This window comes from Amia ocellicauda, chromosome 7, assembly GCF_036373705.1.
Source record: "Amia ocellicauda isolate fAmiCal2 chromosome 7, fAmiCal2.hap1, whole genome shotgun sequence".
Lineage (NCBI taxonomy): Eukaryota > Metazoa > Chordata > Actinopteri > Amiiformes > Amiidae > Amia > Amia ocellicauda.
The window spans coordinates 14,108,801-14,127,300 of NC_089856.1; the positions used below are offsets into that span (position 1 = coordinate 14,108,801).

Genomic DNA, 18,500 nt, shown 5'->3' on the forward strand with positions numbered 1-18,500 from the left:
AAGTAATACATGGACCGCAATCATATAATAAATGGGCTACAGCTTAGAACTACACAACAAACACCTTTGTGTGTGTGTGTGTGTGTGTGCATGAGAGAGAGAAAGAGAGAAAGAGAGAGAGAGAGAGAGCTTTAAACTGAATACCATTACTAGATGACCTTTCCCTGTGGTGCCACATCTGTATATTCTACACTGATTTTTGCAAGATCAACTTGACATGCATTTTAAAGTAGCGGATTGTTTTCCACAGTGTATCAGTAAGGAAACATGCATCAGGGTATTGTTCCCCCTCCAACCCGCCGCACAGCTAATGACAATTAAATACTGAGACGAGATTTTGGAAAGAGAACGTCGTCTTTGGGTTGGGGTTCAGGTTTGGTGTTTGTGCAAGAAAGTGGTTAAAAAAACAACCTCTTCACAGCCCAATAACTGCAGAAAAGCAATGTTGGAAAATGACTGCAGTGCATTTAAGTATGTACATATATCGCTAAGCTTAACAAAGGCAATGGCAAGAACGCTCTATCACACACATGTGCTTAATGCTTTTGCTACACTAGCAGCTGCAGATGGAGCCACCATAGGCATGCCTCTGTATTCATATGGCATCTGCACAATATTTTCCAAAGGAGGCAGTCTGGGTACCATGCTGAGACACGAGATGATGAAAAGGACGGAAAAGAGAAACAGACAGAGGAAAGAGAGAGAGGAATGGAAGACATAGACTAAGGAGTGAGAGAGGAAGGAGGAGACAGAGGAGAGGAAGAGAGAGATTGAAGAGGAAGAGGGTGATAGAGAAAAGGTAAGAAAGAGAGAAGAAGTAGCATTGTGCTATATTTAGGCTTGCCTGAGTGGGTGTGAAGTGAGAGAGAGCTGTCTGCCACAGGAGGAGTCCTAAACATCTGTTGTGGATTGAAGTCCAGCTCGGAAGGTTCTGAAGCCTGTCAAGTGATAGACAGTGAATCAGGGCTTGTTCAAGTGTCCAGCTGATCTCTAAGTGATTTAACCAGAACGATTACATGCTCGATTAGGTCAAGTTCACATGCACGGCAACTCAATACCCGCCAACTGCTTAAGGCCGCCCATTAATTAAAGCTGGCAGGAGGGTCTGTGGTTCTTTCAGCACTGTTAGTCAGTAGCATTAAAACACCTCAAGATACATTTCCCCTCGTTTAAGGGTAATACCTCCACACCACGAGCCAGTCAACACCCCAGTTAAAGGAAAAGCTGTCTAATCTGTTTAGGTCATCCAATGTGTCTGGGTTTCAGGTCTGGACTTTAATGTCAAATGGGGCATGTCCTGTACATCACTTTTTTGTCACGAATAACACTTTTTAAATGTTATATGGGTGTGGCCAAAAGATGCATGAAAGTGTATTGATGGGAGTTTTGTGAACTGTCCTTGGCTACAGCAGGGCATGGGCGGTGAAGTTTGCTCTTGAAAAGCACCATCCTCAGCTTAAATTGTGCCGGAGGATGAACACAGACAGACAGCCTCTGGAGCTCTGCTTTCAATCAGCGCCTGTAACACCGTGGGTAGTTCATCCTTTGGCTTTTATTTATGACCGGCAATACAAGGATTGCAAAACATTTCTGACCACACCCTGCTACAGGCCAACACAAATTAAACATTACTGATACGCTGCTCAACCTAGAGTAAACAAGCTCAGTTTCATCTGGAAAAGAGCCGCACTTGCCTGGGAGAATTAAACATGCTAATGTAAGCACTTTCAAATTGTCTTTTCTTTTTTTTTCCCAGTCGAAGCTATTAATAATAGATTGTGATATGAGAGTTTGTTTATCCTCTCCTGTTCATCCCTTACTCAGTTGGGGGGGGGGGGGGGGGCGACTGGAGCCAGGCTGGAACAGCACACATGCCTTCAGTCTTGGAAAGTGTGGAGACTTGTGTTTGAAAAACGTGCTTTTGTAAATTTATAATAAGAGTTCCCCCCAGATCTGGGGTGTCTGTTAAGATTGGCTGGAACCAAGACATGATGGGGATTCTCTGTAAGAGGAATCTTGAGCAGGAAACGGGTCTGAGTTAAAGTCAGCTGAGGTAGTTACTGCTTCTTTTAAAATATGAGGCACCTTCCCACCCCACTCTGACCAACCCCACCCCACTGCCAAATAAAAACAATGCCAGAAAGAAAAAAATGAAATAGGAGCTTGAGAGAAAAATATTGCTGATGCAGTACCATTGGAGTATTATTCAGCCCGCTGGTGCTGGCGAGTTGTACAGCGCAGTTTGATCCTCCCCTAATGGAGGAAGCTGGCGAGGCATGGTGATTCTGAGAGACTGGTAAGGCTTTGGGGGGGGGGGATAGATAAATAATTAAAACGGACTGGAATCTGCATCGTCTGCAAAGAGGGTCCTGCAGTTTAAATTGACCCAGATGCATCTGCATTAGGTGCTGTAAACACAGAGAGGCCTGGGAAAAGAGGTTCGCACACAGTGTGCTCGGGGAGGTAACCAGATGGATGAAGCAGCAAGGAGGACCCTGCAGAAAGATGGAAAAGAAGGAAAGGACTCTTCAGATAAAGAGTCCCGGTCCTGGAGAACCCCAGGCCTAAAACTTTTATAGGTCGATTTCCATCAGTCACTAAACATTAAACATCACAAGAAACTTCAATAAATGGTACAAATATGTAACTAACCATTGGGATGAAGTGAAAACATAACAAGTCTCAGAACTGTGGCTGTCAAGTATCAGCAGGTGAATGAGTGTGGGCTAGTTTTCATTGGTGCCTTGTTTTCCTTTTTTTTCTTCTTTCTGTTGAGTAGACAAAAAGCAAGCAAGGAAGTGCAAACCCTCAGTCCGGCAATCGATCCGAGGCGCAGACTTCCCTCGTGAGTGCACTAAGTACGCATTAAGCTGGATGCCTGTGTGAATGCAGGTTGTGCAGCTGGAGAACAGCGAACTGGATTGATTATACATCTTGCGCACACGGTTTACTTAACAAACCCTGCTACCATCATTGAAGGATGATAATTATGATATTTATCAGGCTTTAAGCGGCCTGCTCCTGGACTACGCCCCTCTGCCTCCTTAAGTGTATTGATCAGTTATCGGAAAGCAGTTTTAAAAAGGTATTAATTTCTCCCCATGATGGAGATAACCAGCCTGCCAGCTGGACCTGCAGTGTGTTAGTGATGGTATCGGGTTTCCTTCAGAGCTTGGGAACCCATTAAGGAGCTATTTGCTGCCTGTGTTACTGTAATAGGTAAGAGGTGAGGGGGGAAGGTAGGAGCACAGATACACCATGTTCACTGTCTCTCTGGGAGCTGGACCTCAAGAGCAAGCAGGGGGGCTCCTGAGAAATATATAGCATCATGTAGCCACAACTCTTTAAATTTTGTTCCTTACATGGCTGCTCGCATCCTGACATTTTCCTTGCAACCACTGGCAAGCAATTCTCAACTGAATTATTTGTCGAATTATTCATTTTTATTAAACATGAACAGAAGTGTGAACACTTTCACGAGCACACCAAAGCTTTAGTTGTGACACTTTTCACAGTCACCAAGGATGTGGAATAGTGATCTGGGACACGGAGGGTAAGCCACTGAAGCCGACAGATTCAGCTCCTTTAACACACAGAGATTCGCCATTTTTACTGCAGTCTAGCTACTCTGAATTATTGCAGACCAAACACTCACTATATCATTTTCAGGGTATAAAATCACAGCTTCGGATCTAACCTGACAGAGATACAGACAGAGATACAGGGTTGTTGCACTGTTGTCATGGTCTTTGGGGGTGGGGAATGCTGGATATGCCCTGTGCATATGAAGACTACCTTAACTACTCCTTCGATGAAGACATGTGTGCGTGTGTGTGTGTGTGTGTGTTGGGGGGTGGGGGAGGGGGTCCGGACCGTGATGCGGTAACGCGGCTGTTTTGTCAGATCAGCCTGTTCTCTGTCAACAATGAATGGTCTCACGGGAGCTCCAGCTTTCTGAAATCCTTTCTCCGTCGCACGCAATCTCATGCAAGTGTGTGTGTGTGTGTTAGTGGTGGTGGCGGGGGGGGCTTGGTTTTCTGCTGTGCGAAGACAGCAGAAAACCAAGATGGTGATGTGATGTCTTGAGCCCAGCCATGTTACAGCAGGGAGCCCTTGACATAGGGGTGAAGTGTGTAGTGTAGTACAATGCCTGCCGACAGTAGTGTGGGCTGGCGAATCAGTGAAGGGTGCAGGATTGTCCGCAGGTTGATGGGATGGTGTAGGTTATTTGGTACTGCAACAGGCATTTAATAACTCAAACTGGAATGCCTGTGGTAATTTAGGGACCGGGTTCAGGTTGGGGTTAGGTGAGGGTTACATGGACATGAACGTGGCTTGTATGGACTGAAGCATGAATACTCCAGGACAGGTTTTGGAAACACAGCTCACACCACAATAAAGGTAACCTGAACAACCCCACTCTTACATAGTAAGATAGTAAGGACTTTTCAGGAGATCGGTTCTCCCTCTCTCCCCTCTCTCTTTCCCTAGAACCAAATGAGCTTGATGGGCCTACCCTCCTCACTTAAAATATTTAGTTTGTTAAGTGACCAGGCTAGGGGCAGCGGCTCACTCCCACTCCTCTCCTCTCCTCAGGGTTCAGCCGATTCGTACACGAGTAGACCCTCGGATTCCGACCTGTCCCTGGAGGAGGACCGGGAGGCGTATCGGCGTGAAGCCGAACGCCAAGCCCTGCTGCAATTGGAGAGAGCCAAGGTGAGCCCTCACACACACCTGCTTCAGCATCTGGTTTCTCTCCCGCAGTATTGGGGACCCTTGTATATTGTCCCCCTTGATGCATGGACTCCTTTTGTCAGGCACAAACCCACTGTGAATGGTTACAGGTTATTTATAAACTCTGTTTGCATTGCTGTTTCTGCTCTCACTGGCAACTATATCACGGCATCTGCACAATTACTATGAAGTGCACTAAATTATTATTTATTGTTTGCTTGGATGATTTTTGCAGCTGTTGTTACAATCCAGAGGTTTTCCCGCACAACTTTAGGAACTCCATGCCTTTGGGCCGCAGCATACTAATAGATCCGTATCCCTGTGTGTCTGTGTTTGACATCTCTTCCCCAGACTAAACCAGTAGCATTTGCTGTGAAAACGACTGTCAATTACTGTGGGGCTCTAGATGAAGATTGTCCTGTTCAAGGTGCTGCTATCAACTTCGAAGCCAAAGACTTTCTACACATTAAAGAGGTGAGACATGGCAATGCAAGGTAGGGGGTTGATCAAACCTTGGAGAGTTATGGGGTTCTTTAATGTCTCGTTTAATAAATAGTTTTTGCAGCTGGAGTCCAGGTGGCCGTGTTGCAATCTCTGCAAAGGCTCAGTACAGCACCTTCATGTCTGACTTTAGCATAACGTACTAGAGCAGGGACTGTCTGTATGTCCTACAGAAATTCAACAATGACTGGTGGATTGGACGGCTAGTAAAGGAGGGGGCTGACATCACCTTCATCCCCAGCCCTGTGCGCCTGGAAGCCATGAGGCTGAAACAGGAGCAGAAGCAGAGGCAAGTAGATACGTTGCCCATCAATCACTGAGGCGGAGTGCCTGTTTTGTACATGGTAACACCACAGAGTTCATACTCACTCACCTGGGGGAAATGGTACCTGAGACGGTGCTGTGAATGATACCCACGCAGCGCAGAAAACATAAAGGAGCAAAGTTTCAGTAGAAGTGTCACTCCAACCCCCTGTGAAGGTTAAACAACGGGGATTATTTAGGAGAGAAAATTTTAATGTGAATACTTGCACTGTGCCAAAGCACAAGGGTGCAGAAACCATGACAGGTAAATTGATTACTTAGGTCCTCAATGGACTACTTAGGTTGTTAATTGATTACTTAGGTTGTTAATTGCTCTCCTGTAGGAAAACTGGAGGGAATTCCTCTTCCAGTCTGGGAGACATGGTGTCGGGAAACTGGCGATCAACACCCCCTTCTACAGGTAAGCTGAGGGGGGAGGGTGGGTAGCACAGCAAGACCTTCCTACTGCCAACACAGTGGGAAATGGGGATTAACACTCAGAGGGAGGGGCTGCTGGTAAAAAAAGGGAAGAGAGCTGCAGAAACCTATCCCTATCCTCAGCCTCTAAATAATTAGGTTTCGTTTAAGTGTAAAGTGGAAATATGAACAATGTAATTGGGGAAAAGGTTACTCTGTAATAGCTACATGAAATGTGAGAGAGGGATTACTAAACACCTGCTCCCATTGAAGCCATTTAATACAGCAGTAGACTTTTGAGAACTGCATGCTATGGTTAAGGATAAATAGTGTCCCGAGATGCCATGTGTTAGCTGGGGAGTATTTCTGTGCACAACCTTCAAAGTAACATCCTGTACCAGTGGTCACTGATTTGTATTTTCCTGTTTCCAAAAAAGCCAAACAGAAGCAAAAACAGGTAGGCTGCTTAACCCATTTGATCTCTCAAAAGCATGAATGTGGCAAATGCAATCTGAAGAATGCTGCGTTTGACAAGGGAGAGGGAGTAACGAGGAAGTCGTGAGGATGCCTCCTCGTTACCTCCTGTATTTTTCTGGCAGATGGAACATGTCGACCCTTACGATGTTGTCCCTTCCATGAGGCCGGTGGTTCTGGTTGGTCCCTCATTGAAAGGCTACGAGGTGAGGACCGGGGATTTGCCAGCCGTGCATTAAAACAGTGCTCGCATCTAGGCCATAAGAACCAGCAGACCTGGAGGATCACACTTGTACAACCATGCAGCTCACACAAAACACAGCCTGACAGACAAAATAGAGCACAACTGCAGTGTGGCACAGAGGAAGTACTAGTCACAGGCAGAGTACAGTCAGAATACAGCCTCAGTGTGGGGATGGCAGAACCAATGAGCACACGGCTACTACATGGAACCAGTTCTCTGTCATTATTATTTAATCTTTTAGTAAACTGCTGTAGTATAAAATAAAACAGCAGATTCCTGTCGCACAGTGTAACGATCCCCCAGCTGCATCTCGGGGCTGCTGCGGTTATCTTCTTTCAGTCGATGTCGTGTTCTTTTCTCAGAATCCTTGCAACTCACTCTCCTAAGACATTAGCTTTCTGTACCTTAAAATATTAATGGGATGATTTCATAATTCTCCTTGGAGTTGATCCAAAGGCTTTTCTGACTCCTCTTGGAGGCAGGAAGGAACATCTGCAAAGCTGTGGTTTTAGGCACTATATATATATCTGCCATTTTTACTTAATTTTTATCCATGAATTTTTCATTCTGTCCCAAATCTAGCCCTTCATGGAAAGGCCTGAGCTAATGGTTTATATAAATCCGCAACTGCCAGCAGTTTTCACTTTAGCAGTACTTACAGTCATTACAGTTCATCGGTTAAGCAATAAAGCATTTGTCTGTGCTGTGGAGCTAAACTGGGGAAGGAAGTCCGTGTCGCTCAACTTCCTCCTGCCTGTGCAACACTGGCAGATGTCCTGTTCTCACACTTTAAGTTTAGGAGAGGGGGGAAAAAGGGGGTGGTCTTCTTAGCAGTCCATGTTGTTCTCCACTTCTACAGGTGACAGATATGATGCAGAAGGCCCTGTTTGATTTCCTGAAGCACAGATTTGACGGCAGGTGAGTAACTTAGCCATCATCTTCAGGGACAGCCAGTAGAGGTAAAGGCTTTACTATCAGGAGGATTCTGGTTGTTAGACCCGGGCTCTGCCACTGACGCACCATGAATTTCCCCTCCCCCTGTATGTGGCCTTGCAGGATATCCATTACCCGGGTGACGGCTGACCTGTCCCTGGCCAAGAAGTCGGTCCTAACCAAGAGACACATCATCGAGAGATCCAACGCACGCTCCAGTCTCGGTGAGTGACAGCACAGGTACAGAGCTGGGGCTGGGACAGAGCCTCTTGCTGGTCTAGGAGGTCTGAGACAGGCCTACCTGGATGTATTGACACTGCCTGCAATCTTGCCAACAGCTGGGGAGGCCCACATCTGGTCCACATGGAACACATCATCGCCTAGCTTTCTGTCCTCATACCATAGGATTCCATGACCTTCATTAGGCAAGTGAACCAATTGGCTAATGGCAAACATCGAAGTCTTTCCAAGGCAGGTAGCAATTTTAAAGAGACCCAGTTAACCTGCTGACCCACAGGTGCTCTACAACCAAGTGTACAGCAGCTTCACCCCTGTGTGAGTATCACTATGCTGCGAGTCGTCTGTACTGCATTGTGTCTTCCTGTCTCATACATGTCTCAGCGGAGGTGCAGAGCGAGATTGAACGGATATTCGAACTGGCCAAGACCCTGCAACTGGTGGTCCTGGACGCAGACACCATCAACCACCCAGCACAGCTCGCCAAGACCTCACTGGCGCCTATCATCGTGTATGTCAAGGTATCCTCGCCCAAGGTGAGTTTCTGGGGGCAGGGGACCGGACTTTATCCCATTTTAAGGTTCTTGTCAAGTCAGCCAAGAGTTAAAGAGCTCCCGCATCTCCCCCCTCTCCTTCCTGTGCCACTCAGGGCCATTCCTTTTTATTTTCATCCCTTTCACCTACTGTCCCTGCAATTGTTCAATGCTTCACCATCCTTACCGACTCCCTGCTTCCTTTACATCAGGGGTTTCCAATGTCTGGTGATGGAGGGCCAATTTTCCAAGGTTGAATGGGACGGGGGCCGCAGTAGAAAATGAACCACCAATTTTATTTCCTATACATTTCTGTTAGGGAACATTTATTAACTTTGATTGTTGATTTATTATTTTCCCCCAAATTACATGTGCAATTTGTAAGAGAAAATTGCCATAAAGTGTGCAAATATAGTAAAGCTTCAGAAAAGGACTGGTTGAAGGTTGGCTTTGGGGGGCCGCACCAAACATCCTTGAGGGCCGCATTTGGCAACCCCTGCTTTACATCCCTCCCTTGTCTTTAGCCTTGTCCCTCGCTCTTTTTTCAACTCTCTCTCTCTCGCTCCTCCACTCAGGTGTTGCAAAGGCTTATTAAGTCTCGGGGGAAGTCCCAGAGCAAACACCTCAACGTGCAGATGATGGCAGCAGACAAACTGGCGCAGTGCCCCCCCGTGAGTACCCCCACACTGCACCTGGAAACAAAGGTGCCCCCCCTGGAACAGGACCCTCCCGAAAGACTGTTCCATTTCTGGATTTCAAAAACTGGCTAAAAACCCCTCATTATTATTATATGATTATTCTCATGAAGTACTGGGTTGGGCTGAATAGCAGAAACCCTGTTGTTTCATGCTGGCCACAGGATTTTCTGTAGCACACAGTACCAAAATACATTAAAGTCAACATACTAATTACAGAAAAATGCTGTCATATTTAAAACTGAAGCTATGCCATATTAATGGAATCTGGAGTTTCCTACGTAAACCCTGTCACCCCTACCAATAGGAGATGTTTGACGTGATCCTGGACGAAAACCAGCTGGAAGACGCCTGCGAGCACCTGGCCGAATACCTGGAGGTCTACTGGCGTGCCACTCACATGCCCGGCTCCGCCCCCATTAACCCCTTATTGGAGCAAAACCTGATGACCCCGCCCTCAGCTATCTCCAGCCTACAGGTGAGACATTGCCAGCCAGAGAGGGCACCGCTCGTTGGTCTCTCAGTGCGCATGTCTAGTGAGTGTGTGAGTTTGTTTAAGAGGGTGGATGGTGTGCTGATCGTGCCCCCCGCCTTTCTCCACTTATTTAAAACAAATAAAAACACCAGATGGAAACTGAGGGGAATCTTACACAGCAGTGCACCTCTAGATCCCTCCCATGTTGGGTAGTTCAGGTAGTTCATTTGTTTCATAGTTTACTAGCTGGTATGAAATAGCAAATCCAAGCCAGACATAAACCTGATGTGAGTGACAGAGAGAAGAGGGCATTACCTGTATTCTCACCTGGGCAGCTAGTTAAGCCAGCTGCTGTCTTCACCTCACAAACATGAATTGCTGAACTCCATTTAACAGTAGCTAGGTGGACAGGTGTGTGTGTTACAAGTGTTTGTGTGTTACTCTTGAATGTAGTGCATCCCCCTCCATTGTCACATCTATTCCATAGCACCTCCTAGCGTTGAGTCCTTGTAACTGTCTTTTAAACTGACTTCCATGCTCTCCTCTCTCACTCATCATTGCTTAACATTCTTGCAGTTCTCTGAGACACAGGAATTAATTGAATGAACGCTTAGGTAACAAGGGTGAGTAAAACAGGATAATTAAATTTGCTCCCACTCCCCCCCCAAACCCACCCTCAATCATATATTTAAAAACAATCTGTTCGAATGCAACTTCTTTCCTTTACCCTTGCCTAATAAAAAGGTCTGCACCATACAACAATATCAATCACCTCCACTAACCCTCCCCAACCCTCTGCCTTACTTGTTAAGGAGAAAGAAGCTAAACCCTCCATCTTTCTGCACTATGCACGCCCCCCTCCTCCTCCCTGTTTAGACGCTGTGCTGTGATACTAAGACCCTCAGAAGCAGATTCACAAAGCAAAGTCTTCAGAGGTGGACACAATTATTGTAAATCAAGAAGGCAAAGACAAGCTCTTCATTACTAGTATCGGCCAGAGGTGGTAACTGCCCTGCCAGTTTATACAGAGATGCAGGTCTTTCACAAAACAGAACAGACTTGTGCTTTGTGAGCATGGCCATCCCCATCCGTCCTCTCCTCTGACCTGAACGCTGCACAGCTGTTCTGTTCTGATACAAGCACATCAGATCAAAGACATGCCTGCTGGGGGATGGAACTGGTGCCGATTCCTCGCCCACAGCCAGCCTGCAATGGAATCCACTTCTCAGAATGGACACTGCACGCGAGCGAATGGCAAGTGTGACCTGGGCTCTCCCCCAAAGGGACCCATTGCAATTCTCCCTCCAGTGACCAGAGAGGACTGGAGTGGACTCCTGATCCTATACCTGTCTACACCTGTGTATGCACCTCATGTCTGCAAATAAGACATCTGGACACAGCTCTGTATTTTTCATCATGAGACACAAGCCAAAAATAAAATGAGTACCGATATACTTTTATAAAAAGCAGAGGGCTTTACTCATGCTTTGTGGCTAAACACACAAAGTTTACTGAATATTATCAGAATGACACAAAATGACTGACTGTCCTCAAAAGGTAACGACTGTTTTGCAAACATGTGGTGGACAGATGTAGGACTCCACTGACAAACTGGAAAAGTCAATGAACCCTCTCTTTCTCTCCCCTTGTTCCTTCTATCTCTCAATCTCCTCCCACCTTTGCCTATACCTCTAACCCTTCCCACACTCCCTGTCAAATTCTTCTGCCCCCCATCCTGTGTCACCTCCTTCCTCTGTCTGTGCACCTCTCCATGTCCCCATCACTATCCCATTCCACCCACCTCTCTTTGTAACCCCATATCACTGTCCCATCCTCCTGTCCCATCAAAGGACCAGCAGCTGCTGTCAGGGGGGGAGCGTGGGGAGGAGCTTGGGGGGGCCCACTCCCCGGTGGAAAGGGACAGCCTGATGCAGTCTGACGAGGCCAGTGACACTGCGTCCCGGGGCCCGGCCTGGGGTGGGTCACGGCAGCTGGAGCAGGAGGAGTATGAGGGGCCCTACCCAGACCTGTACAAACCCCACCGCAACAACGGCACCAGCCTGCACAGCGCCAATGGCCACGAGTCCCAGGACAGGCTACTACAGCGCGAGGCAGAGCAGAGCCACAATGAGCGCAACAACCGTCAGCGCACCCGCCCCTGGCCCCGGGACAACTACTGAGGGAGGGAGGGTGATGGGGATAAGGGGGGGTGCGGGTGGGTGTCAGGGCCTGAGTTAGGAGGGATGGATGTGTAAATTCAACCAGCCCTGGTCCTGGACAGCTGCAGTCTTGTGTCAGAAGGGGAGCGGGTTAGAAAGCAGCAGAGACGCCTGGATAACTTGTGTTCAACCAATTTCACAAATTTCCCCAAAGCCAGTTCTCAGTGTCTCTTCTGCGATTTGGTTCCGGCTGAGTAAAGTGTCTCAGTTCTGCCTTTTTCTAAAATTGTTTGCAGATGCAGATGTTAAAAAGTTGAATATTTCTTATGATGAAAAATATATATTGATCAAGTACACTTATGATGAAAAATATAAATTGATCAAGTTCCCATTTCCTTGACTTGGAATTAGGTTATTAGTTCAGTTAAGTAATTAACAGCTTGGCTGGAATACAGATTGCACCACACAGTGTGGCCTGAGCACTGGGTTGGGGGAGACACTGAGGGAATTGGTCTGATCAGGTCATACAGTGCTCAGCTGGGGTGAAAACCAGAAGACTCCCCCAGCTCTCCAGGACCAGGGCTGCAGATCCTGGAACTGAGACGCATGCAGAACAGGCCTTCCATTCTAATCCATTGCAACATCAGTGACGCTAAAATATGTAAGGGCCAAATAAGCAGTTAACATTCTAGTTGGATGAGAGTCCTTCAGTGGAAGAGTTGACTGGAAGCCAGTGCCAAGGTAGCCAACTGTAGATACTGAAGTTTAGGCCCCAACTTGGCCTACTCCTGCTCCCTGGCTCCTAAATATATCTATAATGCACTTGAAGTTTGTTAAAACCCATTGTGTCCATTTTGGCTTTCAGGCAAACAGAGAGCTTATCCCAAACAGCCCTCCAAAGATTCCAGAATGTACAGTACAAGGGACAAGAGGGAGAGACGTGTCACCTGCAACTCAGCCAAAAACCCACGTTGTGTACCGGTACATGGACACAAGGGGCATCTGCGTGGCTGCAGATGAGATTCGGCTGCAGCGCAGTCCTCATCTCAATCCCCGTTACTGTCAGGCCCATCATTAACTTTGAGTAAAATAAATTAAAATCAATCCATTGAAATTTTAAATTAGAGAATGAAGCTACATTAAAAACATGTGGCCTCACTCTCCAGATGGGGCTTCGATGGTGTTTTAATTTGGTACCGGGTGCGAAAAATCTGTAACTTCCGGGGCGCTGTGGGCTGACAGAGATAGCTGCTCTCATTAGGCTCTCATTGGTCTCTTCTCAGCCTCCCTGATTCACCTCCTCTGTGTCTCCCATGAGAGTACAGATAGTCACACTGCTGGCCACTCCTTTAACCTGCATCTCAGCCCTGTATATTATTAAAGGAAGGGTGCTATCTGCCTTTTGCTTGTAGTAGGCAGAGGGTGGGGGGTTGAGTGGGGGTATTATTGTAAAATGTCCCTGTTCACAAAGAACAGTAGGGAGTTGTTTTTTTTCCTTCTTTCCTTCTTTCTTTTTTCCCCACTCATTTGTTGCAGCAAATATTTTAGTCTATTTGCAAACAACACCGTGTACAGCCGGGTTGCCATCTCATCACTCCAACTATGCGACATCAATTCTTTCATTTTTTCCTGGGACTTTTTGCTCTTCGTCTTCCATGCGGTGGCTGAAATACAGTTGCTGCGCAAAACGTTTTATTGGTGAAGGCCGGAAGTTGACCCCTCAGTGGAGAGGCCACATCCCGGCACACACACTGTTATTTCCCAAACCCCTCCCAGAGCTCCACAGAGGCAGCAGGTCATAGCAGTTAGGCCCGATAATATCCCCAGATCAAGTCCTCCGCAGGGCTTATAAACCTATACTGAGACTACGAACACGTAAAACCTGTTTTTCTTTTAAAACACTGCTGCGCTCTTACTATTAATTTTCTAGATTTTTTTTTGTTGTTTTTGTCTGTTTTTTTAATTTTTACTTCGACCATAACCCTTAGTTCAAAGACATTCCAAGCTTATCAGATTAGTATCCATTCGCACAAATAGGAACCAAATGATGCTCCTTTCATGTTGTAAAACAGGGAGGGGGGGGTGCTGCCAATTTGTGAACATGAAAGAGTTAAAAATAAATAATAATAATAATTGGATAAGCACAACACAATCACTCTCAAATACATCTTAGACAGCTGAAGTGTCGCTTGGTTTAGGCACAATACCTACAGTGTTATTCTCGCATAGGGCATTTCTATCTGACTGGCCTTAAACCCTGGACGTCGTGTATCTTTGTCATTGCATGTATTAATAAAACCAACTGAAAACAATAACATAATTTGCAGGATAATTTGCACATTAAGGTCAGGACAGGAATTAAAAAATATATACATATATAATATTAAATGAATACATATGAGATGAATTCCTATGTTTTCTATCTACTGGGTGATTTACACATCTGGAGAACTTGTAAATATTCAAAGGCACTTTGGTTTTATGTTAGTTTTTTTTTCTTTTCTCGTTTGTTTGTCTGTATGAACTTGTACCTTATTATGAAAGACAAAAAATGTTACGATGTTTACACACTTAGGATTGTTTCTATTTAAAAGTTTTATGGAAAAAGTACAGTAGCAGAGGGTTGCTAGTTTTTTGGGGGTGGGGGGGTGGACCTATGTCTGTTGAAGCTGCAGTATGTTCTAGGTGCTGTGTTTGTAGTCTGTCCTGTCATGCACACCCAGATCACATGGGTGCATGGCTTTTAGTCTTTCACACCACCAGGGGGCGGCCTCACAGTGCTTCTATGGCAGGCAGCCTGCTCACCCCATTGAAACATCGGGACGAAAGTTAAAACATTCCGGCCTTCCATGAGGCCCGTGGAGCGGCAAGCACGATTTCTATTATATATATATATATAAAAATCGTCATCAAATTCTTGCACGACTTTGCACATGTGCGGTGCCTTGATGTGCTGCACCACGAAAGGCACTGCTATATCACTTAAACTAAGTCCAACTTCAGCAGTGCACTGTGAGGAGGGGGGGCAGCCACGACTTATTATAGTGGTGTGCCAGACGGTATATAGGCCTTGTGATCTGATAATGGCGGGGGGAGTGAATTCAGCACATTCCCAAATCCTTTCCTGAAACAGGTGACCCCATGTAAAGACACACAAACACAGGGACACTCAGTCATGCACACACAGCGCACACACATATGCTTTCTCTCGCAGACTCACAGGAATGTATCTTGCATGCCTTATCACCTCTGGCCTTCTTCCAGCTTGCACTTCATTCGTATCTGGAGCGAGCCGCATGAACACGTCTATCTGGAGCTCGCTACCTCTCCTATTGATTGTCGTTTTGCTTTTTGATTGTTCTACAGATACTTAATTTTCACAACAACAACAACAACAGCCCCCCTGTCTTTTCACTGCCAAGACTTACTAGACAGGTGCTGGCCAACAGTATCACAGTAAACACCGACAGTATCACAGATTATGTTGTTGTCATTAATATTCTAATTATTATTATAGTTATTAAAATCAATATCAGCGATTCAAATGATAGACCACCATTATCAGGGCTGATTGGTCAGTTGTAGCAACAAGGAGGAGTTTAAACAGCCAGACAAAATTCCTGTACTAACAAAATAAAATACCATGACACTCCGCATCTATTCAACCCGGTCCTGCCCCCTTCCACTCACCACCACCCAGCAGTGCCGTGGTCTGTTTAAAATCCACAATTGTTACCCTCTGGTGGTGGCAGTATTTAAGTGATCTCCTTTCCCACCAGTCCTGCTCTATTTCTCCAACTGATCATCTTGTTTTGGCACTTCAGTGTCCAGATACAGAGAGTCTCCTAAACGTGGCGTCTGTAGACCACTGTATTGTGATAACGGTGCACTGCCGAGCAATGGAACACATACAAAACAGTGTTTTCACTATGCGGTCGTTCTGAATTCAGTTTATAAACACCCTGCTCTCCTCTCCTCTCCTCTCCTCAAAACCAATGACTAAAAGGAATAAGCTAAGATTGGCTGTTGTGCCCTGTACATCCTCCCCCTGACACACACACTTCAGTGACCAAACAAAACACAAACATCTTCAGACTATGGTGAATGCAAAAACTACAAAAAAGGTGACACCCAGATTGAATACACACAACTTTGATAGAACATTCCCATCCCCCTCCCTATCACCGGAACAGGAGGCCTCTTCTTGACTTAGCACTTGACTTCTCTGCTTGATATTATTGTCAGGCAGAGTTTTTTAATTGTATTTGTTATCTTATTATTATAACCCCCCCACCAAGTTTTCAGACATGTTCCCACAAATTGTGCTGCAGGCACCTTCAGGATGGGTACCGGGCTAGGCTGTGTGTCTGGGACAAGGCTGATATGGAATGGGGTTAGATTATTTGAGCTTTTCTGAGCAATGTACGTTGGAGAACACTAATGGCAATCGCTCGGGAAAACCTTGTGAATTTTGGAAACTCAGAATTGTTTTTTTTCATTTAATGTTTTCTCCTGATTACAAATTTGCTGGGACATTTTCCTGAAAGCCATCGTGACAGGTGTTTAAATGGTACACTTATCAAATTAAATGATTGGGTAGGTTTCATTTCATTTTGTAGTTCTCCCTCCACATTTGACTTACTTTTGCAAAATTTGCTGCATTGTAATTGATGCAGGAAGAGAATGCAGGAGCTGAAAAGAAAGGTTTCCCTGTTTCGTTTTCTTTTGCACTTCTTTGTCAATCTGGAGTTCACTTAGGAGTGGAGTGCATGTTTACACTGAAGTGCAAGCAGAAATATTCCTGGGAGTGCACACAAGGACAGCAGTAACAAAAGAGCCGACATGTATACCCCACACAGCCCAGCCCAGCCAGGGAACAGTGGGGCTGATGTAGTCTTCTCTCTGCAATATACTGCAGCTTTGTCATCTTTCTATGTCTGTTTCAAACCTACTTAATTGTTCAGTATTTTGGAAAAAATTACAGCATGACCTGAAAGAATTTTCTTCCCTATGCAAGTGTTGCATGAAAAGCTGATTGTTTATTTATACAGTTCTCATATACTTTACTAATGAATTATCCTTCTCATAATTATTATAAACAGTTTGAATGATTTCACGTTTTTATACACAAGTATACAGAGAGCATATTTAAGTCAAGTAACCCACCAATTACCGTTTCTGAACCTAGACCATTAACACGTTTTATGCAAAAATAAAGCGATCCGGATAGGGCGTAGCGTTTTAAGATCACCACGTTAATATATATTGAAAGAAAATGTGTGAAACGGTGTATTTAACTTGTTTGAATAAATACATCGCAATTAATGGAAGTGGAATGTGTGCAATGATAACTTATATTCAGAATATGTTTTTAAATGTTGAATTCTTCCCACCCCAAAAAGTAAAAAATATTGGGGGCACTTTTCACAAAGCTATAAGTAAAATATAAAGATTTATTGTTTGTGAAGAAAACAGTATCAGTGTCAAAAACGTCTGCGTCGATCTCTACATTTGATACGTATTATGGGCTAACCAACCCTGGTCTAGGAGAGCCACTAAACATCTAGGTTTTCCGAATGCCTGGAATTCATATTTCCCCCGCTGACCCATAACTATTTATTTTGCACTTCCTTAAAAAAGCCTACACATCCTGCTGGTTTGGAGGGACCAGGGCTGAGGGGTATTATAGTACATTTGTGTGATCACCCAATCCCAGCCCACTCCTCAAAGGAACTAAATACAGTCATCAAAAACATTTAAATAATCTTAATAGCAAAAAGATTATTTAAATGAAGTACTGGAGCTTTGTGAAAGGGCCTACTCTCAGAGATGCCAGGTTACCAGAGCAGTGTGTTACGAGGTCCGCACACAATATGATGTAGCTCGGGGCTGGATTGTAGATTGCTGGGAGATACACACACACACTCACACAGGTGGGAGGAGAGACAATTCAAAATGTAAGCATGAGCAATACATCACAGAAAATAAGAAAAAAAATTATGGACCACAAAAAAAAAAAAAAAAGTTGCTGAGTAGAAAATGAGCACCTAGGGGATGTGAGAGGAGAGACTGTTTAGGCCTGGTCCTGGAGACACAGGCCTGCAGGAGCTTCAACTGATCGATGGGCAGAGATCCGGGAAACACGGAAATCTATAATATATTAGCGCAGAGTGTCAGAGCCAGAGCTCGCCTTCTCCAGGACCAGGGCTGCACACCCTTGCCCTAATACCCACAAGCTCTTCCTTTTGCCATGCTCAGTTCAGATATCGGTCCATCTTAATGTGAGGGCCTGTCCTTTTTGTCCCATCATTGTACTGTATGTATCTGTGTGTTGACACTGCTTACATCACAAGCAAAAAATCATCCTCTCAAGGTACATTCTACTTCAAGTCTTTAACCAGACTGAGGGAGAGCAGTGGGTTCTGGGCAGAGCTTATAGCAATGATTGGTAGAGGTGAAGCTGCTGCCTCCTGCACAACCTTCAATCCAGTCCTGCAGGTTTATAATGAGTGCTCCTCAACAACGGTCCTCTGGGAAACAAGGCCCTGCTCCTGGCTTTGGATCTGGCCCAGTTCTTAGTAACATAAATAAACCCCTGATGGATTGAAAATTGTTTAGTTAACATCTCATTTGTTTGCCACTCTTGACTTATACCAGGGGCACGGAGGTTACAAAACCCATCAACAGTGGCCATGTGACCTGAGGACTGGAGATGCAAATTCCATCATTCATCATCATTTATTATTCTCTTCCCAGTGGAATAATAATGAAACAGGTCTGGATCTCCTCTGAAGC

The 18,500-nt window shown here is 45.3% G+C and overlaps 1 protein-coding gene across 1 annotated transcript in view; it reads left to right on the forward strand.

The window, feature by feature from the left end:
• cacnb3a (calcium channel, voltage-dependent, beta 3a) overlaps positions 1-11,726 on the forward strand; it is a 36,330-nt gene extending 24,604 nt beyond the window's left edge. Inside the window, exons 3-14 of the mRNA XM_066708592.1 lie at positions 4,597-4,716; positions 5,086-5,208; positions 5,409-5,524; positions 5,883-5,959; positions 6,393-6,412; positions 6,555-6,635; positions 7,533-7,591; positions 7,730-7,830; positions 8,228-8,379; positions 8,952-9,047; positions 9,379-9,549; positions 11,397-11,726. Of these exons, the coding sequence (XP_066564689.1) occupies positions 4,597-4,716; positions 5,086-5,208; positions 5,409-5,524; positions 5,883-5,959; positions 6,393-6,412; positions 6,555-6,635; positions 7,533-7,591; positions 7,730-7,830; positions 8,228-8,379; positions 8,952-9,047; positions 9,379-9,549; positions 11,397-11,726 (1,446 nt within the window). The remainder of the gene's footprint in view (positions 1-4,596; positions 4,717-5,085; positions 5,209-5,408; positions 5,525-5,882; positions 5,960-6,392; positions 6,413-6,554; positions 6,636-7,532; positions 7,592-7,729; positions 7,831-8,227; positions 8,380-8,951; positions 9,048-9,378; positions 9,550-11,396) is intronic.
• The last annotated feature ends 6,774 nt before the right edge of the window (positions 11,727-18,500 follow it).